The sequence below is a fragment of the Mya arenaria genome, chromosome 16 (assembly GCF_026914265.1).
Source record: "Mya arenaria isolate MELC-2E11 chromosome 16, ASM2691426v1".
Taxonomy (NCBI): domain Eukaryota; kingdom Metazoa; phylum Mollusca; class Bivalvia; order Myida; family Myidae; genus Mya; species Mya arenaria.
Genome location: NC_069137.1, coordinates 3,464,165 through 3,487,502, shown reverse-complemented (window position 1 = coordinate 3,487,502; position 23,338 = coordinate 3,464,165). Strand labels below are relative to the sequence as shown.

The following is a 23,338-nucleotide window of genomic DNA, read 5'->3' as shown; positions in this document are numbered from 1 at the left end:
GGATAAAGATCAATAATCTTTGTCTGTGAGACTTAGTTACTGTAAAAGTCATAATTGATGTCCTTTGGGTGTCGTAAAATTAGGTAGTCACTAAGCAAAATAAATTATTTTTGAAATAATTAATGGGTGTCCAAATATTTAGAGTGTCCAAACTCTAAGGTGAATTACTGGTAGTTTGTGCTTGTGTGACAGGTATATTTCAATACTTGAACTTTATTTTCTTGTCAGATACAAATGTGTCAGATACTGACTATCGGATTGATATGTCAGACTTAAGTGTGCAATTTTGGCAATAAAACCTGCATGTTACTTGTTCTTCAAAACCTGATCCCCAGGACCTCTTGACAGCATTGAGGTTTCCTTGGCTGATGGCTTATATGGTAAATTTGCTGTCCCACTCTCCATGTAATTATGTAACAGGCAGGTGAGCAGGTGATACTACAGCGGGTGATTGAAAGCAACAGGGTGCATAAAGAAAGGTAAAACCTCCTGGAAAGTCTTTAATAATAAAAGAGTGGTGTACCATAACTTAGTTAAAATCCAACCATCATTGTCAAAGTATTTAACCAGACAAATAAAGATTATCTCTGAAGCATGGAACATGTTTAAAAACTGCTGATAAACCTGAAAATTGATGACTTTTATTTCTGGTACAGTCTGAGTCAACAGCTACTGAAATCGATATAAAAAAAATATATATAAAAAACAATAAAAAATAGTCCAACCTACCTACCTTATTTTTTTGGCAGCGTTACCTGAAACGCACCTATTTTTTTATTTGGCCTTAAGGGAAACGCAACAATAAAATGATAAAAATGGATATCAAAGTCACATTCATTGAGTTTATAACTTATTCATAAAAAGATGAGAAATATAATAATTTTTCAAAGAAGAACTATTGAAGGCACACTTTGAAAAACAGATTCCAAAATTGGGCTTATAATTGGTCACATTTATATATGAGCTTGCATCAGCAGTATCATGATTTAATTTATGTAAACGTTTTTGCTTCACGCCTTCATAAGTCCATATTGTAAACAATATAAACAGCAAGACTCATACTTATGGACATAATACTAGAACGTGTCGTGTTATAAAGAATATAGAAATTGGCAAACACAACAAATTATGACAAATATGTAGGCATAGACAACTTTCAGTTGGTGAATCCGGAATGTTTCCATGCATATCTTGGTTATTGTGAACAACATTTATCGGAGAAAAGATATCAGCCAATGAACATTTATTATTTGTGACCCGCAATGGGTGGTATCATGTGATAAAGGTTTAATAAAACATATTTATCGTATCAAATATATGTGATAACATTCTACCGGTAAGTATGTTTATAGTCAAATAATGAATTCATCAATGTCCAATATAAAAATGAAACAAAATTCCAATTATTGTTCACATTAACAAATCAGAACGAAACAAATTGAACAATTAACGAGGTTTTCTTAAATACAAGTCAACATTAGCCGTAAGTCCGCATCTCAAGGTCGACTGCTTGTTTTTATACACGCAAACAGACCACTCGTTGCAAATTGGTGTTACCAAATATATTTTATTAATTAAATTTACAATATTTTATTCAGCGTGATAAAGTGTTAAATTCATTGGAAAGTATTGTATATATTTCATAAACAACAATGACTTTTTAAGGTGTAGTTTCCTTTAAAAGTATACCTTCATCTTTAAGCATTTTGTACTTGTATAAACCTTTTCAGATTAGGAAATACTGTTGAGCTGTATTATAACTCCTCATTTTGTAGTACGAAAATTATTGTTCCGAGCAACTCCTTAAAATTCCTTTTGTAAATTAAAATAATTGCACAACAATAATGTACTTACAATTAAAAGGAATACAGAAAGTTAACGCTTAGAAATTTTGACAGGCACAGCAAGCAGAAGGACCAAAAAATGGACCATTGGAAAAGGCAATACTTTGACCGTAGGAATTACAGACGTAGACAAGACATTTCGAAATATAGGTATGTTATTTATACTTTCATGATAAATACATTGACCTGACTTACAACAACCAAATGCGATCGATACTAACACTGTGTTTTCAAGTTCAATTCATAGAAAAATTAAACACGAAAAAAACGTCGTTTCCATTTATGAAAAAGACATTTTATCAAACAAATATTTTTAATTTAGCATTAGTTTCAAAAATAATTCTCACATATTACGTATTCGAAAGGAAATATAAGAACTGAGAATACCACTCGGATAAGAAAACTGGTTGCTTAAGGAAAACTTAATTGTGCATACAGTCAAAACAAACAAAAGTTTGCAGAGTTTAAATTTGATTATTTACAGTAATACTGCATTCGTTGACTAGTTTCGAAATTGTTATTTAGACTATATTTTTCAAATATCATACTTCATTGTCGCATTAATTGGTAAAATGCAAAATTATATTATTAATCAGACAATACAATGAGCGAATGTAAACACAATCTCTGGCTATAATGGATCATACTGTTTAATGCGAAAGTAAAAGCAGTAGCAAATTAAAGTTCCTCATTGTTTGACAAGATACACTTATTATCTGTTTTCCTGTTCCAAGTAGCGAAAGTGAACGGATTTTGAACGAGACAATAGGGCAACTGGAGGAGGAATGTTCAATGCTGAGGTATGGCTTTGATTTTTTTCCAGTAAAAATATTTTGTTTTGTTAAATGACTACGCTTCTGAAAAATCAACTGTAACTGTAGCAACTGAAATGTATTCTAGGACCATCAGTCATGTAGCATATACAATTTCATCCTTGGCACCCCAGCGTATTAAAACCTATATGATACCCTGGGCAAATTAGCTAGGGAAACTTCATAAATCATGAATATTCATAAGCATTTTCCGGCCAGTAAAACAGCCGATAATAAAAAGGAATTTTATTTATTATTAATTTGGGATATGATATCGGCATATTTAACAATATCCTGCCTAATACGATTTGTCAGCCAGGATTTCATTAGATTATTTCGAAACTTTTCGGTCATTTCCGCACCGCATGATGTAGGTCTCATTCGACCAATCAAGCGGCTGGATTAGACCTTGTTCAGTACAGTATTTGCTCAGGGATACGCTGGGGTGCTTAGGATAATACAATTTAGTCTCACCATTATGGCGTTTTTTGATAGTATAGCATATAACTGTCTTTAAAACATTTATTGCATATGATTAGAAACAAATAAAGATAATTGGTCTTATAAAGTAAAGGTTAAAATTGCAAATATTCTTAGCCGGCAAAATTGAGTCCGTCTGTGAATCAAATCGTTGATACCACGTTTTTGTTTCAGGATACACTGTACATCGCCCGAAGTGCTAAAGGTTAAAGAAAACGAATTGAAAGAAAAACGTGAACTATTAACAACTTTGCAAAAATCAATTGAGTAAGTATTATGGTTTTACAATGTGTTAAGTTGTACGCGGTGCGTATACACAATATTTAATGAATAAAATAGCATTTTGAACTGTCCGAGCAGAGTTTCTGTTAGTAACAAAAGCAAACCTAAGTCTGTATCTGTTACATTGCTCAAATATTATGACTTTGAAACATTGTCTCACATTCCTACAATTCTACCTGAAACTTGTTGTTGCGTAAAATATAGTTGTATTGTTTCGGAGATCCATATTATCCGTTCTAAAAATATACAGTCGTATACATATCTGATATCTAGATAACTTGGCTACGCTTTTGAAATAGATTTATCTAAGGTTATGTGTGTTTTCTTCTTATGGGTTGAAGCATAACTCCGAAGAAGAATCAAGGTAATCAAATAAGACTAAAATTATGACCTTAACTGAATGTAAATTTGTACTTATGTTAGTTTAAAAAGGCTTTTTACATTTTGAGTTATAACAGTTATTTCACTTATATTTAAGAAACAGGTAACGTTTTTGGCTTAAAACTGCTGAAATTTGATTGTTTTTTGAGATTGCATTCGTAAGGGTAACTATGTACAATGCCGTTAAGGTCTAATACTAATGCAAAGTAACACAGATATGGCAAAACAGCTATAATTGTATATAATTGTATGGTTGAGTCAGTTATCTATGCTATTGGAAACCCAAAACGTGATTTCTCAGTTTGAAACCATCAACCAACGTGTGTATCAATCCGCCAACTTTTTTTCTTTTCGTATATATCCAACACTGCACTTGCTTCAAAATGTGTTGACTGCCTCTTGATATAGGCTGACGGCTATCATAAATATCTTGGCCGCCGTACGCCGTACAGTACACTTGTTCATTTCAAGAGGTTTTAGAAATGTTTTTTTTATGCTTAGTGCATTATAAAATGGGTTCTCTTAATAGAGTGAAGCTCGCCATTGCATATTTCAGGATACATGTATGTTGTTTTACTGTGAGGAATACTCTGTCATGCTATCTTATGGATTATAAAGATATATTCGCTTAAAAATAATTGATTGTTGTAAGCATGACTTGATTTGTTGACAACGTATCAGTTAATTAAATATAAGAATATATGTAATGTATTTAGTCGTGTTTAAGTATTATGCCCATGACGGATATTTCCGACGTTATTTTATATTAAATGTAAATATCAATTCCAACCAAAGTAGATTTATAAGCAATTAGCAAACAGGAGATTTAAAGGAATATCTAAGAAAAGATTCCGAAGTTGGGCTTATAAATGGTCACAAATGGATTAAGTGTGCATCTGCAGTATCATAAGAACGCTCGTCTTATTTGCAATAGATATGTTCATGGCCGTGTCGCTGGTATCGAAGTCGGCGTACAAACACATTTACATAGGACATGACTAGAAAAGCAATCAATATGTGTGCTATATATAGAGACATTTCAGGTCGCGGGATGAAAAGGCACCGATAGAAGAACGATGGCGAAGGTAATTTGTGTAGTATAATGTATTTATATTATCATCAGTTGTAACATTTATATATTCAACAAGTAAAATAAGTATGTAATTTTGTGTGCATTTATATTAAGCGAGGTAGAGACTTTTATAGTGGTGCGATACGTACATTAACACATCTTGAAGCAATTGATAAACACTGAAATTCTTCTAAAATATGGAAATATTTTTTTGCAAAGAAGACAATGTACATTCATTTCAGTAACTTGGGTCTGTCCGGAAGATATGCAAGTCCTCTTCATAAGCATGAAATACTGCTTGTACTAAAATTAAATTCAATTGGAAAGTATTCATATCAGCAGAAATCAGAACGGTGTACTTAAAACTGAAAACTCTTAAGTACATTTATAAACCACTTGGTACACATCTTTTAAGTGACACAATTCATCAAATATGTATACAGCAATGCATCAAACTCTAAATTTAGTGATATAAGGATTATGTCGCTCTTTATACTGAAACCAAAAGCGTTAGTTGACGCTCGTTCCGCAGCATTCTTGCTTTACTGAAACTAACGAACCCCGATCAACGTTCGTTCTGCAGCACCCTTGGTGTACTGAAATTAATGCATTTCGATTGACGTTCGCTTCGCAGCACTCTTGTTGTACTGAAATCAACGGGTTCCGATTGACGTTCGTTCCGCAGCACTTCTGTTATAATGAAATCAACGGTCCTCGATTGACGTTCGTTCCGCAGCACTATTGTTATACTGAGATCAACGGACTTCGATTGACGTTCGTTCCGCAGCACTTCTGTTATAATGAAATCAAAGGACCTCGATTGACGTTCGTTCAGCAGCACTCTTGTCATACTGAAATCAACGGACTTCGATTGACGTTTATTCTGCAGCACATTGGTTATACTGAAATTAACGGACTTCGATTGACGTTCGTTCCGCAGCACTCCTGTTATAATGAAATCAACGGTCCTCGATTGACGTTCGTTGCGAAGCACTCGTGCTATTCTAAAATTAAAGGACTCCTAATAACGTTCGTTCTGCAATACTCTTGTTGTACTTTAATCAATGGACTTCGATTGACGTTCATTCCGCAACACTCTTATTATACTGAAATCAACGGACTTCGATTGACGTTCATTCCGCAGCACTATTGTTATACTGAAATCAATGGACTTCGATTGACGTTCGTTCAGCAGCACTCTTCTTATACTGAAATCAACGGATTTCGATTGACGTACGTTCTGCAGTACTCCTGTTAACTGAAATCAACGGATTTCGACTGACGTTCATTTTTTAGCACTCTTGTAACTCCAAAACCAACGGATTTCGATAAACGTTCGTTCCGCAGCACTCTTGTTATACTGAAATCAACGGACTTCGATTGACGTTCGTTCCGCAATACTCTTGCTGTACTGAAATAAACGGGTTGCGATTGACGTTCGTTCTTTAGCACTCTTGTAACTCCAAAACCAACGGACTTCGATAAGCGTTCGTTCCGCAGCATTCGTGTTATACTGAAATCAACGGACTTCGATTGACGTTTGTTCCGCAGTACTCTTGCTGTACTGAAAACAACGGGTTCCGATTGACGTTCGTTCTTTAGCACTCTTGTCACACTTAAATCAACAGACTTCGATTAACGTTCGTCCAGCAGCACATTTGTTATATTAAAATCAACGGACTTCGATTGACGTTCGTCCAGCAGCACTCTTGTTATATTAAAATCAACGGACTTCGATTGACATTAGTTCAACAGCACTCGTGTTATACTGAAAACAACGGACTTCAATTGACGTACATTTCGAAGAACTCTTCTTATACCGAAAACAACGGACTTCGATTGGTGTTCGTTTTGTATTACTCTTGTTATCCTGAAATCAACGGACTTCGATTGACGTTCATTCCGCAAAACTCTTGTTATCCTGAAATCAACGGACTTCGATTGACGTTCATTCCGCAGCACTATTGTTATACTGAAATCAACGTACTTTGATTGACGTTCGATCCGCAGCACTATTGTTATACTGAAATCAACGTACTTTGATTGACGTTCGATCCGCAGTACTCTTGTCATGCTGAAATCAACTGACTTCGATCGACGTTCGTAAAGCAGCACTCTTGTTATACCGAAAACAGCGAACTTCGATTGGCGTTAGTTCTTCATCACCCTTGTTTCTCCGAAATCAACTGACTTCGATAAACGTTCGTTCTGTGGCACTCTTGTCATACTGAAATCAACAGACTTCGATTGTCGTCCGTTCAGCATCACTTTTGTTAAACTGAAATCGACGGACTTCGATTGACGTTCGTTCCGCGGCAATCTTGTTCTGAAATCAACGACATCCGAATGACGTTCGTTCCGCAGCACTCTTGTTACACTGAAACCAACGGACATCGATTAACGTTCGTTCCGCAGTAGACTTGTTATTCTAAAAATCAATGGATTTGCACTGTCGTTCGTTTTGCTGCACTTTTGTTTTTCTGAAATAAAAAGACTGCAATTGTTGTTCGTTCTGCAGTACTCTTGTTATACTGAAATTAATTGACTTCAAAAGATGCTCGTCTCGCAGCCCTTTTGTTTTACTGTAATCAACGGACTCTGATTGACGTTCATTTTGCAGCACTCTTGTTATACTGAAATCAACGGACATCGATTAACGTTCGTTCTGCAGCACTTTTTTGTACTAAAATCAACGGACTTCGATTGAAGTTCGTTCCGCAGCACTATTGTTGTAATGAAATTAACGGTATTCGATTACACTGAAACCAACGGACTTCGACTAACGTTCGTTCCGCAGTAGACTTGTTATTCTAAAAATCAACGGATTTCGATTGTCGTTCGGTTTGATGCACTTTTGTTATTCTAAAATAAAAAGACTGCAATTGTTGTTCGTTCTGCAGTACTCTTGTTATACTGAAATTAATTGACTTCAAAAGATTCTCGTCTCGCAGCCCTTTTGATTTACTGTAATCAACGGACTTTGATTGACGTTCATTTTGCAGCACTCTTGTTATACTGAAATCAACGGACTTAGATGGACGTTCGTTCCGCAGCACTATTGTATACGAGTCCGCATTAGCAGTATCATAAGTTAATTAATGTAGACGTTTTTGGACTACGCTTTCATAAGTTTATATTGTAACAGGAAGACTCATGGACATACTACTAGAACGAATCAGTATAGGATACACATGTCGTGTTATAAAGAATATAAATATGGGCAAACACAACAAATGATGACAAATATGTAGGGATATACTACTTTTTGTTTATGAATCCGGAATGTTTCCATTCATGTCTTGGTTATTTTGAACAACATCTATTGGAGAAAACAATATGTCTATAAACATTTATTATTTGTGACCCGCGATGGGTAGTTACATGTGATAAAGGTTTAATAAAACATATATATCGTATCAAATATGTGTACATTATATCGAAACGTATATTTATAAAGTCAAATAATAAGTTCATCATTGCCCAATATAAAAATTAAACAATATTACAATTATATTTCACATTAACAAATCACAACCAAACAAATTGAACAATTAACGAGGTTTTCTTAAATATGAGACGGCATAAGGTCAACTGCCTGTTATTATACACGCAAACAGACCACATGTCTGCAAATTCGTTATACCAAATATATATTGATAATTAAATGTACAATATTATGTACGGCCTGATTTTTTTTTTTAAAGTTTTAAGTTCAGTGAAAAGTATTGTATTTAGTTCATACACAGCAATGACTTTTTAAAGTGTAGTTTCCTTTAAAAGTATACCTTCAGCTTTATGCAATTTGTATTAACCTTTTTTAATTTGGAAATACCGTTGAGCTGTATTATAAATCCTCATTTCGTATCGTGTAGGGTTTTTTTCCGAGCTACTCCTTACTATTCCTTTTGTTAATTAAAATCATTGCACAACAATAATGTACTTTCAATTAAAAGGAAAATAGAAAGTGATCGCTTTCAAATTTGACAGGCACACTAAGCAGAAGGACCAACAAATCGACCAATGGAAAGGGCAAAACTTTGACACTGGTAAATACAGACGTAGACAAGACATTTCACAAGATAGGTAAGTTACTAAAAAAATTATGATAAATGCATCGACCTGACTTAATACAGCCAAATGCGACCGTTACTTTAACTGTGTTTTCAAGTTCACTTCTAAGTAGATTTAAAAACGAAATAAAAAAAAATCACGAGAAGACGTTAAACTATATCTTATCCATTTATGAAAAAGACATTTTATCAAAAAAACTATTTTTAATTTAGCATTGTTTTCAAAATGCAAAAAAAAAATCACACAAAATTACGTACTTGAATAGAAATATAAAAACTAAGAATACCACTCGTACAAGGAAACTGGTTTCTTACCGGAAATGAGTTGTACATATAATCAAAATGAAACAAAAGTTCGCAGTGTTTTAATATTATTATTAACAGTAACACATCTTTCGGTGACTTGTTTCGAAATTGTTAATTTAGCTATTATTTTCCAAATAATATATTTCATTGTCGAATTGCTTTGTAAGAATGCAAACTATGATTAATCAGACTTTACACTGTGCGAATTTAAACACTATCTCTGGCCATAATGGAGCATACTGTTTAATGCGAAAGTAATAGCAGTAGTAAGTTTTAAGTTCCCCTTAGTGTTTGACCAGATGCACTTATTATCTTTTATCCTGTTCCAAGTAGCGAAAGTGAACGGATTTTGAACGAGACAATAATACAACTGGAGGAGGAATGTTTAATGCTGAGGTAAGCCTTTGAACTTTCTCCAGTGTAAATATTTTATTTTGTTAAATATGTTTTTTAACATTCAACTGGAAGACTATCAACTGAAATGTAATCTAGGACAGTCAATCATTTAGCATATACAATTTCGTTGTCGGCATCCTGGAGCGTGTTATAACATATATGATACTCGGTACATGGCTAGGGCAACTTCGTAAATCTTGAATATGCATAAGCATTTTCCGATCAGTCCAATAGCCGATTACAAACAGGAAAGAATCCCCTTTTTAAAGAGCTATCGTCATATTTAACAATATCCTGCCTAAAACGATTTGTATGCCGTGATCTCATTGGACTATATCGGACCGAGATTACATCCGTAACTTCTCGGCCATTTTCGCACCGCATGAGGTGGGTCTCATGCGACCAATCAAGCGGCTGGATTTCATTTTATTAATTATTCATGAGTACGAGATTTTTACAGCTTATTTGGAGGTGCAGAAAATAATACAATTGAACCTCACCATTATGACATATATTGATAGTATAGGACATAAATGTCTTTAAAATATTAAATGCATATGTTCTAACAACAAATAAAGACAATTGGTCTTATAAAATGAAGGTTTTAGCCAGCGAAATTGAGTCCGAATGTGTATGGAATTTAATCGTTGATACCATTGTTTCTTTCAGAACACATTGTACATCGCCCGAAGTACTAAAAGCTAAAGAAAACGAATTGAAAGAAAAACGTGAGCTATTAGCAACTTTGCGAAAATCAATTGAGTAAGTATTAAGTAGTACGCGTAGCGTATACAATATATTTCTTGAATAAAATGGCATTTTGAACTGTCCGAGGTGTTTTTTTTCTTTAGAAACAACAGCAAACCTAAGTCTGTATCCATTGCATAGCGCAAATATTATGACTTTGATACATATCCGCACATTACTACAATTCTATCTGAAACATGTTCTTGCGTAAAATATAGTTGTGTGGTTTCGGTGATCCACATGGACTGTTGTAAACATATACTTATCTGATTTATAGATTACTTGGCTACGCTTTTAAAATAGATTTATCTAAGATTGTGTGTGTTTTCTTCTTTTAGGATAAAGCATAACTCCGAAGACGAATCAATGTAATCAAATAAGACTAAAATTGTTTTCTAAACTGAGTATACCTATGACTGTTTAAAAAAGCTTAACACATTTTGAATTATAACAGTTACTTCACTTATATTAAAGAAACAAGGAGCCTTTTCAGCTTAAAATTGATTATATTTGAATGGTTTCTGAGATTGCATCCGTAAGTGTACCTATGTACAATGCAGTAAAGGTCTGATCTTGATGCACAAATAAGGCAAAACAGCTATAATTGTATCGTTGAGTCAGATTTCTATGCTATTGGAAACAACAAAATGTATCAACCAACTAAACTGGTCCTCTCAGTTTGAATTATATCAACCGACGTTTGTATCAGTCCGTCAGCTTGTTTTATTTTTCGTATATATCCACCACGGTACATCACTTTAAAATATGTTGACTGCTTCTAATATAGGTTAATGGCTACTACTGAAATCCTGGCTGCAGTACGCCGAACCGTACACTTGTTCATTTCAAGTTTTAAAGAGTTTTTAGAAATGCTTTTGTATGCTTAGTGCATTATATAAAAGGGTCTCTTAACAGAGTGAAGCTCGCAATTGTCTATTTCAGGCTATATGTATGTTGTTTTATTGTGAGGACTACTCTGTCTTGCTATCTTATTGATTATAAAATATATGTTTGCTTATAGCTAATTGATTATTGATTAATAAGAATTAATTGTAAAGCATGATTTGATTCGTTGACAACGTTTAAGTTATATTAAAGTTATAGAACTGATTAGATTGGGAAAATACATATGAGTGACGTGTATTGTATACTATATTGTATTTATCTTATTAAAATATCTTTAATGTATTTAGTTTAGTTAAGTAATATGCCACTGAAGGATATTTCCGACGTTATTTTGTAAACGATAGAACAGTAGAAATAGTACAAAGATTACGAAGTTGGGCTTATAAACGGTCACAAATTCATACAAGTCTTCATACACAGTATCATAAGAACACTCGTCTTATTTGCGATAGGTATGTTCATGGCCTTTCTTGTCGTTGGCATCCTAGTCGGCGTACAAACACATTTACATAGGACAAGAAAAGCACTAGATGTGTGTTATATACCGAGACATTTCAGGTCGCGGGGTGAAAAGGCACCGATAGAAGAACGATGGCGAAGGTAAGTTTGTGTAGTGTTATGTATTTATATTATCATCAGTTGTGAAATTAATATATTCAACAAGTAGAATAATTATGTAATTGTGTGTGTGTGTGCATTCATATGAAGCGAGGTAGAGACTTTTATAGTGGTGCGATACGTAAATTAGCATATCTTGTAGCAATTAATAAAAACGCTGGAATTGATCTAAATATGTTTTGCCAAGAAGACAATATATTTTGATTTCACTAGTTTGGGTCTGTCCGGCAGATATGCAAGTCCTCCTGAAAAGTTTGTAATACTGCTTGTACTAAAATTAAATTTCATTGGAAAGAAATAGAAGGACCAATCGAAATATGCGTTCGTTAATAAAGCTAGAATTGTATATCATGACTTCGTATGATTACAACGTATTAGAGTTTTATTGATATCGAACTGATAAGATGGCAAAATACATACGTGCGAAATGCATTACACATTGTACTGCATATATAATATACTAATATATGTAAGCCATTAAGTCACGTGTATTTATGAATGTCATATCAGGATATTTCCGACGTATTATTGTAACAGGAAAAGCAACAATAAAACGTAAACATGAATATCAAGGTCCCATTTATTGAATTTATAACATATTCATAAAAAGAAGAGAAATGTAAGAATGTTTCAAAGAAGAACTATTTGAGGCATACTTGATTTTTTTTAAATATGGGCTTATAGACAGTCACATATAAACCAGTCCGCATTAGCAGTATCATAAGTAATCATGATTAAACGCTCGTCTCTTTAATAGAAACAAATCAAGGTATTTTCGTTGTCACCGGCGTCGTATTCGGTAAAAAAACACATTAACATTGGACATGACATGAAAACCGATAACGACGTTTGCTATATAAAGACACATTTCAGGTCGCGGTATGTACAGGATGTGATTGAAGAACGGCGGCGAACGTAAGTTTGTGAATAATTTATATTATGTTCGTTTGTGAAATTAATATATACGACTATCTTTTTTTATAATACTGTGTGCATTTATATGAGATATGCATATATAGAGAGGTAGAAACTGTCATAGTGGTGCGATACGTACAATACATATCTTGTAGCAATATATAAACACTCAAATTCTTCTAAAATATGAACAGATATTTTGCCAAGAAGACAATGTATATTCATTTCATTAGCTTGGGTCTGACCTGCAGATATGCAAGTCCTTTTGATACTTTTGTAATACTGCTTGTACTTAAATTAAATTCCATTGGAAAGTATTCATATCGACGGTTTTCGAGTGATGTTCGATCCGCAGCAATTTTGTGTTACCGTTGAAATACTGTGTGGTGTTAATGAGATTAAAATGATAGTTGATTTAGGCTTACCTTTGAGAATAATCAAAATATGCGTTTGGTAATATAACTCGAATTTTATACCATGACTATTTGATGTTAAAAATACATACGTGCGATATGTATTGCATATTGTACTGCATACATTCTGCACGAATATTTGTAAGGCATTACTTCGTGTTTAATTATGAATGTCATAGCAGGTAAATGCCGACGTTTTATTGTGAAACGAAAAGCGAAACTGAAACGATCATAATGAAGATCGACATCCTTTAAAAATGTTCCAATGTTGAGCTTATCCATTGTCTTTTATATATATATATATATATACGAATCTTCATCCGCTGAATCATAAAACAGCATCCGTATTAAGTTTGCAAATCCGGAATATTTGCAAACTTATTGTCTTTGTTTTTCACCCAATGTTGTTTTATTTTAATTTGCAACTGCAATAAGTTCGGTAATATTAATATGATATATTTTTGTTTCCTGATAAATAAATATTTTTTTATGTATTTAAAGTCAATGGTTTCCATTTGGATAATGGCCTTTAAGTTGGAAACTGCTTTTTGCAATTGGAAAATCAGCCAAAGAATTTTGTTGGAAAATGTTTCCACATTTAAAAAAAAGTGATAAATCACAATCATTATCATCAATGGTTATACTGTTCACTTTAAAAATTGCGTTAAGAGTACTGTTTATCATTTTTTGTAAAAGCAAAATCCCGTCGACCATTTTTTCCAATTGGAACTTTCCCATGATTCAATATCAGAAAAATCAAGAAATTGAAAATCTCCTATTGAAATCTTCCAATTGGAAACATATGCGAGTTTTACACTAGTGAATATTGCATTACAAAATAAACGATAATGGTATTGCCATATTGTCACTTTATAACATTGCAGTATCTAAGCCGATCATACTAAAGGATAACATAGGAGCGAACAAACATATGATGTATACTGATATGTAAATCATGAAATTTAAACTTGTAAACTAGCTGAAGATTGTAGATATTACTGTTCACGTCATTCCAAGGGAATCGGTTATGTCATTATCTTATCTTATCTTATCTTGTCTTGGCACCAAATAATCATTTTCCAGGTAATTCATCTGAAAACACTTTAGTAAGTTAATTCTTTGATACAGAATTGCAGAGCAAATAACAATGAAAAAATGGAAATAAAAATATGGACAATAACATAATTTACGGGATACTTTTACATTTATCCCTTGAAAGCATCAAGTGATAATGTCAATTTACAAATCACGCTTCATGTGTTTGCTGTTTTGCTGAATTGCGTGAGCAACTGTTTTTGAAATGGTAAATTCAACGATTATATCTTAGTATATATGAAAATCTGTTGAAGGGTTCCAGATGTCTGTATCTTAGTTTTAACATTTTTAAACACTTTATTTGGTATTTAAAAACAAAACTCTGTAAAATATAGGGGAAACAAAGTAATATATGGCCCAGAATTCGGGTCTTGGATTTATTTAAAACCAAAGTCAAAGTCAAGAGGTTACGCACCTACATGACACTCCCTCTAATGGCACTTCTGGAACCGCCCCTGAATTTGTGCATTAGCTGAGTTTGCGAATGACTGCGCCCACGCAATGTCTTGTATTGCTGAACCCGTGCTTGCAGGCGTTTAGTTATTGTGTTTAAAAGTCACAAGCAGAAAGAAAAATAATTGATAGAAAAAAGGACAACTCTTCTGATTGTAAAATTCCGTAAATTTAATTAGTTATTAATACTTGAGTGAATGTACCTTCAAACCAGATAAACACAAACATGTCACAATAATTAATACTCTCTGCTGTAATGTGTCAAGGGAACTATTTTGTTTTATTGAGCTTTGTATGACGCTGAATGGCACTTAGGTTTTGCAAAATGGATATATCAAACATTGGTAAGTCATATATATTTGTGTTGTTTGTTCTATAAGGACAGTCAAGAAGTAGGACAACTCGTCACTAAGTTCGTTCATAATAGGCCTGTTCTTAACCCTACTTGCGGCTCGGGGTGGAGTGAAACGGGGCGTACTCCCCTAAAATCGTCTAAAAGTTTGTTTTGAGCAGGTGCGAGTAAATGCTTCAACTCTATTGGATAAAACAACCCATGTGACATTCATTCATTTATCCATGAAGCATTCGTGTATGCAAATCAGTTTGTGAAAATAACTTTGACTTCAAGACAAATTTGTTATATATATAAATACCGTTTGAACTTTTAGTTTTTTTTAACATTAAATTTTTCACTTAACAAGTAGATATTCTATTCTATAAGTACTACCCTCAACATTGTAAGGATCGTGCCAGATGGTCGTTATTACCCTAAATTACTCAAAATACGTTTAATTCAAAGAGTCTACTTAGCTACTATTCGGCAGATCAGGTGAATGTTCAAACATCAATAGAGTTTTTAAAATAGCAATCCATCTGATAAGGCCCAATTTAAGGAATTTGTCATATGACTGTTTAAAGCTGCTATCCCACATAATTACTTATACAACTTTTTTTTTTTTTTTTTTTTTTTTTTTTTTTGTCTTGGAAAGGGCAATTATTCCCATAAATACTCGTATCTGCATACAAATAATATAAGTCTGCTGACAAAAGATCAGATGGCCGATTTTCATATTGCCGTTCGAAAATAAATGTTTTATGGCTTAAACCATTACTAACGGTTTAAAAAAAACGCATAAAAAATCAATTTTTGAACTTAAATATAAAAATCTGCGATCTAAGTGTTTGTCAGCAGTCTTATATAAATGGTTTCCATGGATTTTCAAAAAAAAATGCTCGTGCAAAGACAAAAAGTAAATAAGTTGTCAGAACGTCAATCTGTGAGAATGCAACTTTGAACTCTACCTTTATTCGAAGTGAAATAACTTTTTTATAAACTGTGAACATTAATAAGTATATAAGTACACTCAAAAAGACACCTTTGTTCTACACATTTTGTACAACTTCATCTTACACATTAATTAATACAGAACGTAACTGTTGGAAGTATATTATATCGATATTGATATCAAACGCATTTTAAATAAATAATAAAAAATGAATACAAATATGAACTTTTTGTGTTACCTGTTTGTCAATAGGATTAATAATTCAATGGCTGAGTCTTGATTTAATTTCTTATAGGGATTAATAGAGGTATATGTTGAAGCAACTGATTAAGTAATAAAATAGTTTCTCTAGTGTTTTGCAAATCTTATGATACAATTCATCGACTGTTTAATCTAGGTTTAAATGCTGCATAAAAAAGATCGGCCGTTGTTACAAGTAGCAAGAAAAAAATGGAACGATCTTTTTTATTTATATACAAAATTATGCAACATGTTAAATTCAATGAGCATACAATCTGAATCTTTTTTTGTACCATCGAAGACAATATTAACTAAGTCCATTTTTTATTCGAATGTGATGCTGGAAATCATGGCTGATAAAATTTATGGTGCAATAATTCTATGCTATAAGAATTTACTTATTATAATGAGTGAATGTGCTAGGAAAAGTTAAAAACATTCCATAATATTTTTCGTTATCTAATGCCGGTGCATTATATATTGATGCTGTAAATTGACAATTTATGATTTTAGTATATAGTGTTTATTTTTAATTGTATCTATATTAGAGCAATAAATAAATGTTTGTAAAGACGCATTTATATTTCTGTATTTAATCTTGAACTAATAATGTTGATTTTGTGCTAACTTTCGCTGTGAAAGATCCCATGGTCTAAAATCAAAATCAAATGAAATTCAGACCAAAATCCACTCGAACTATGACCAGAATCCCCTGCTAAGCCTATAATAAATTTATGACTTTCATTGCAAAGGTTTGTGGTTTTATCTCCACCAGGAACATTTTTCTTGCCTTTCAAAATAAGGACGAGAAAAAAAGACTCGAGGATGATAATAAAAGCTTATGGCTTTTCACCATTTTAAAACAAAAAGTAAAGAGCTATCCGCTAAAATTCCTCTTCATTTGATTATGCTAAATCTTAACACTACGCAGGGTTGTGATCTTACGGCACGCATATAAACAACGCTGTGGTGTACGAAAATGCAGTTAACTCTTACTGGTAGTTTTCTAGTGACATCTAGGTTTATTCACACCAGAAACAGCAAGCTATTAAATAGCATCAAGCTTGTCGAAACATGGCACCTCATCCAATATCATTGAGCTACATCGTTTCAATTACTTGTTTTAACTATGGCAGCTACATATGTTCATATTACTTTCTGGGGTTTAAATGCGACATCTGAATTGACTGTAAATATTTCCACTGACATAACATTCATAACTATTTTTAAGCGGCCTACGCATTGCACATGGTACCATATTTCTTGAGCTACCTTGTTGGATTTACTCTTTTATGGGTTCGACTTGATTTCATATTACATTCTGGGATTGGAATGTAATATTTTAGTTTTCTGTTAATATGTCCACCAACATAACACTTGCGGCCTGGCACATTGCATCTCATCAGTCATGGTGGTATTCTCCGGTTTCATATAACACATAGCACGAAAATATGACAGCATACGCGAGTTGTTAGTTACTAAATTTAACTATGCATACCATAAATTAAGTATTTTCATACATTCTCCCCAATTACCACCTCTCCCACTCGTTTATAATTTGAATCAGCATATAAAAATAATCATGTCATATTTAACAAACATAAAACTACAAGTGTAATTTATATATTCGTCTTCATATTTCATAAAACTGCAATAATGGCTGAAACTGATCCGTTCGTAACATACTATTAAAGGCAGGGGCATAGCTAGCCCTATATTCATGTGGATTCACCATTGTTCTAGTGGGGTCTAGGAGCATGTTCCCACCCCCTGAACATTACGAAAAGGATGGTACCATTTTATGCATTGCGGGCGTTCTGTTAGTCCAAATTATTTTAATAACGTCAAATGTAAGTTTATTTTCTGTTCTTTGGCCGTTGAACTTTATAATTTAACTTTCAATGGTCATGTGTGTTTAACAGCATACATTAAGTCAATGAAAAATATGATAATGACTGCTGGACTGTACTTTGTTGTCAGAATTATGTGGAATCAACGGCGTACTCGCCTATAGGCACCTTTTCGCCTGGGGCTTTTTATATGATACTCGGGACTCAAGCGATAGGTACGCAGGGAGGTACTCCAAATTTTGCTGACCAGGGCCCCATTCCAAAATGCAATGACAAAACGGTAAAAAACAACACCACATCTTCATAATGTAAAGTATTACATTATTTTTAAGAATGGTAACTCTTGACAACATTTTAGTGGCCTTTAACCTCGCAAATATTCGGTTAGATGACAAATATAATTAAACTTAACTACACGAGTTTTATGGCATTTATGAAAAGTATGGAAATGGATTTGTTTTGGTTTGTGTTTTGTTCAATCGGATACAATTATGTACATATATATATACATATCTTAAACATGGTTAATAAAGAATTTGCGATGTTCAAGCGTCATGCTAACCATAGAATAGTATAACGGCGATAACTGATATGGATTATTAACAGTTTAAACAAAAAAAAAAACATATTTCGAAATCAACTTTCGGGAATCAAAAATGTATTTTAATAGTATCACCGAATCGATTTCAATATGTAAAAAATATAAAACATATTGCATTAACAAAGGAAATTCAATTTGCAATAATTCCGGATTTGCAAACGTAATCCGGCTGCTGACTTAAGTTATCATGATTAAACGCGCTTCTCTTTAATATAAACAAATCAAGGAAATTTTGTTGTCACCTGCGTCGTATTCGGTAAACAAACACATTAACATTGGACATGACATGAAAACCGATAACGCCGTTTGCTATATATGGAGACATTTCAGGTATGGACAATCAGTGGTGGAAGAAGAGCTGCAAAGGTAATTTTGTATAATGTTATGAATTCATATTATCGTCAGTTGTGAAAGTAATTTATGATACTACCTAAATAATTATGTAATTTGGAGTGCATTTATACGTAGCGAGTTAGAAACTTTGATAATGATGCGATCCGTATATTTACATAGCTTGTAGCAACATATAGAGACAATGCAATTATTGTCAAATATGAAAAGTGGATTTTGCCAAAAATACATGTATATACATTTCACTAGCTTGGGTCTGTCCGGCGATATGCAAGACGTCTTGATTAGTTCGTTATACTCTTTTACTGTAATTGGATTTCAATTGAAAATATTCATACCAGCAGAAATTAGAGAGATGTACTTACAACGGAAGACTCTTTAATATTTTTATAAAACACTTGGTACACATATTTTCAATGACAATGTTCACACATACTGCAATGTTCCGTACACTGCATTTCGTGATATATGAGTTACGCCGTTCTTTATACTGAAAACAATTGAAGTTAATAGACTTTAATTCTGCAGCACTCTTAAAATACTGTTGCAATTTAAATAGAGTAGGAAGTAAAAATGATTATTGACTTAAGTTCATGTTATCTATAACTTATATTTGCACTTATATGATTTTGATTATTTCAGGAATTGTTAATAAAATACTAAATATAGTTTAAAACAATCATACGCTAATGTTTTTACACCAAGTTAGGAAATGAAACGACCCGCCTTAACCGCAAACAAATAAATGGTTGACAATGGCTTTAAATTGACAACTGTACCGGAGGTAAATATACTCGCATGAGGGTCGGTTGAACCGGTTTTGAAAATGATATTATGAACAAGTGTATACGGTCACTAGCATTAAGTCTTAGTGATTAAAACATCAGACTGACTATTGATTATAGGATGTATAAACTGAGCTCCATATTTACCATGTACCCCTTTCGTCGTTGTGTATATTCATGCGTTGTACTTAAGTAGTTTTATCCCCTGGACATATCAAACATGTGTGGTTTATATAACTTTGCATTTCTTTGCTGCTTAATATTGTAGTTATACATTTACATATACAAGTATGCTAATAAGGAAGATATTTCAGAATAACTAGTGCAGCTTCAAATATGAGAGAACAAGCCGAAAGGTTAGTTTATATTATGTTATGATTTTATATGATCAGCTGTTGTAAATTTATTTTTATTCGGCAGTGTTAGAGTTTAGTGTGCATTGAAACGAGGAGAGGAATACTCTTTAATGAATTATTTTAGTGTTTAACAAGAAATGAATAGCTAAAATATATCAAGAATATGATTTTTCTGATTTTGTTCTAGAATACGCATTTACGATTCATTAGCCTCAGTGTTGAAATCCACTCAACTATCTGACAACTTCGCAAGCCATAAATATTCTTAAATGTTGTATTGCTATTACTAAAGGTCGTTTTAAAAGGAGTATTAACAATTTGAACTGACCAATTTCCTTCATGTTATTGTACACTACACAGGACATTAAATAGTTTGCTGTGTGTTCATACACTACTCGAGGACATCGTTTAGAAATTTTGATAGATACGATTTTTACAAATTCATCAAACGCTTTGCAAATATAATTTGTATCTGTCGATGTAGAAAAACTTATATAAATGCTTAAAAAACTATAAATAACATATATCTCGTAAGCATCGACCTTTAGTGTATATAATTCAATTGTTCTACTCCAGGAGGGTGGTGGCGACGTTCGAAACTGCCCAACAATGTCGCTTATCATAATGCAAGTCATTGTTAAGCCAGCAGGACCATAAATAAGTTTCAATCGTCCGTATTGTACTTCCTTTTTCAACTTCATAAACATCTCAACAGGACGATAGTAAGCTATCGTGAGAAAATCAAAAAATAACATAATTCTTTGTTCGCGTTGAATGTGTGCGCTATCGATGAATAGTTCAATTCGATTGGTATGGATCATAACAATGTGGACACAGGATAACAGTGTGCTAGCAGCTGCTCTCACAGCGATAATTTATCGAATATTACATACCAAGGTACAAATACGAGGACATCATTTATCCAAACCTAATAAGGATAAAAACTCATTGATTATATTTAGTGATAATGATTGTAAATGTTTCGTGCAAAAGCCATCTACAACCTGTTTCAATGTTTCTTATTATATAGAACTTGTCTTTTTTTTCTTTTATAAAATGTGTTTTGTGGTACAAGATTACGTTTTTACAACTGCATTTAACAGTTTCAAGACTTAAACGTTTCCAATTTATACCTTATCGTTATGTTTTAATTAGTGTGGTTAGGAACCCCTATCATTTTGCATAATTTAGATTTATCTCCCTTTAAAAGAGTCCTGCATAAAATGTGTGATGTTAATATGACATCAGATGATGTTTTTAAATAGGCTTTATTAAGTATATTTCTAAAATTTAGTATCTATGTAATTGTGTATATAATTATTATCAATCAGTGTTTCACTTTGATGACATTAAAGGTTGTTTTAATGTTAAAATGTCAAATTATTATTAACTTCATTCTCGATATATCGTGTACCTTTTATCCTGATTTTTTTTGTGAATGCGTCTTTTTAATATTTATAGTCAAACATGTCAACCATTCTTGTGTACTTACTTATGAAATTTGAATAATGATGTTTTAAGTTTTTATATGTTATGTCCATAGATGTGATAAGAATTGTGTACAGTGTTTTTGATCGTTTAGTGTATGTATAACAAAAACTGCTATACACATATGGTATTAGAAATTAAAACGCCTCATTAAAATGACATTTATCATAAGAACATGGATGTATTCAAAATGATTTTACCAGGAGGGCATAAAATACAAGTGTTATTGATACTACCTATTTATCAGTGTCGTATTCGACTCACAGGTATTTTTGCAGGTTTTGAGTTGACTCGATTTGCGCCTCGTGAAATTCTTATGTGCGACAATCCACTCGAGTCGAATCCAACCTCCTCATTATTTTTGTAAATATAATGGTCTACAGATTTTTCTTTGTTAAATTAGTAAAGTCTATGTTTAGTCAAAGCCTATAATTGGATTTATAACTGTATGGAATGATGGGCGAAATTTAGTTATGTCCCATGCAAAGTGGACAAAGAATGTCAACATTTTGACGATACAAAATATTTGCGTTAGTGTAATACGATTATGTAGTATATCCAAAGGTATTTGACAGATACTGCTGGAAGTTTCAAGCAGTATGATAAGAGTCGTAACATTGCGTTACTATGGTTATGTTAAAGATTGTTCGTCCAAATATCTGATTATTTCCAAAAGTAGGAATAAGCTTATGTTTTGTATTAGTTTATATATGTGACTCCTATGTGTGTATGAATTGTATGAATGGTAAAAGTGTCTAAAAGTAAATACAAACAGATATGACTATTTATTTTTAATTAACAAACGAGTTATTTGTTGTAAGGCATACATTTGAAGTATAAGTATTAGGTGTATTTAGTAGAAAAAATCCTGCTTTAGGTAACATACCGAAAAAACAAATTTGATCAAAGTGTTAACTTTACTTTTGCTATTTAATGACATTGTGAGGAAGTTTGTATAAATAAATGAATAAAAAATAAGTGTCCCTAATATTTCCTTAATGTTTCAAGTATGTCGATATTTTGCAAAACAATGACACATGCCCGTTTAATGACCAGCGACTTCATCCGATATTATCGTCTTCGGAAATATGTACTTCAGTGTTTAAACACATTTTGAATGTTTCAATACTTTTGTTTTTGTTTTGTGAAATGGTATTCATTTATATGATGGGTGGATTTACAATTGGAATTTGAAACTATACGGTCAATTTCGAGTAAGATTAAAAATATATGAATCATGTCAAAAATGTTTACTGCTGATTGCAATTTTTGATATAGAAAAATCGATTGAATACCACCTATGTCCACAAATGCATCAACGCTTTTGAAAACCTATCAACACTTTCTCTAAAAACTCTTGACCCTTATCAAGTATCGAACCCGTATTGGCTGAATGAAGCGTGCCGTCTCTAGGTTTAATTTAAACATTATACATTTTAACGATTGTGAAAAAAGCTATGATAGCTTATACTAAGTCACTCTCGTTGGCACGATGTAACGCGAGAGTGTGGTCTTGTGTTGTGGGCGAAACCGGAGTACCCGCAGAAAACCCACTTGTCCTGCTTGGTGACCCCTAACCAAACTCATATAC

At 32.8% G+C, this 23,338-nt stretch overlaps 1 protein-coding gene across 6 annotated transcripts in view; it reads left to right on the top strand.

The window, feature by feature from the left end:
- The window catches only part of LOC128221261 (trichohyalin-like), an 86,188-nt gene extending 63,491 nt beyond the window's left edge, over positions 1-22,697 (top strand). For 2 of the 6 annotated variants that reach the window (XM_052929800.1, XM_052929801.1), the window contains 12 exons: positions 1,899-1,994; positions 2,579-2,644; positions 3,311-3,403; positions 4,843-4,884; positions 8,859-8,954; positions 9,578-9,643; positions 10,313-10,405; positions 11,855-11,896; positions 12,788-12,829; positions 19,098-19,133; positions 20,218-20,259; positions 20,836-22,697. In XM_052929800.1, the coding sequence (XP_052785760.1) occupies positions 1,899-1,994; positions 2,579-2,644; positions 3,311-3,403; positions 4,843-4,884; positions 8,859-8,954; positions 9,578-9,643; positions 10,313-10,405; positions 11,855-11,896; positions 12,788-12,829; positions 19,098-19,133; positions 20,218-20,259; positions 20,836-20,884 (763 nt within the window). In that variant the 3' untranslated portion in view covers positions 20,885-22,697. Of the gene's footprint in view, positions 1-1,898; positions 1,995-2,578; positions 2,645-3,310; positions 3,404-4,842; positions 4,885-8,858; positions 8,955-9,577; positions 9,644-10,312; positions 10,406-11,854; positions 11,897-12,787; positions 12,830-18,296; positions 18,519-19,097; positions 19,134-20,217; positions 20,260-20,835 lie in introns of those variants that run through there. The other 4 variants (XM_052929802.1, XM_052929803.1, XR_008258931.1 and 1 more) reach the window with 4 other exon arrangements.
- The last annotated feature ends 641 nt before the right edge of the window (positions 22,698-23,338 follow it).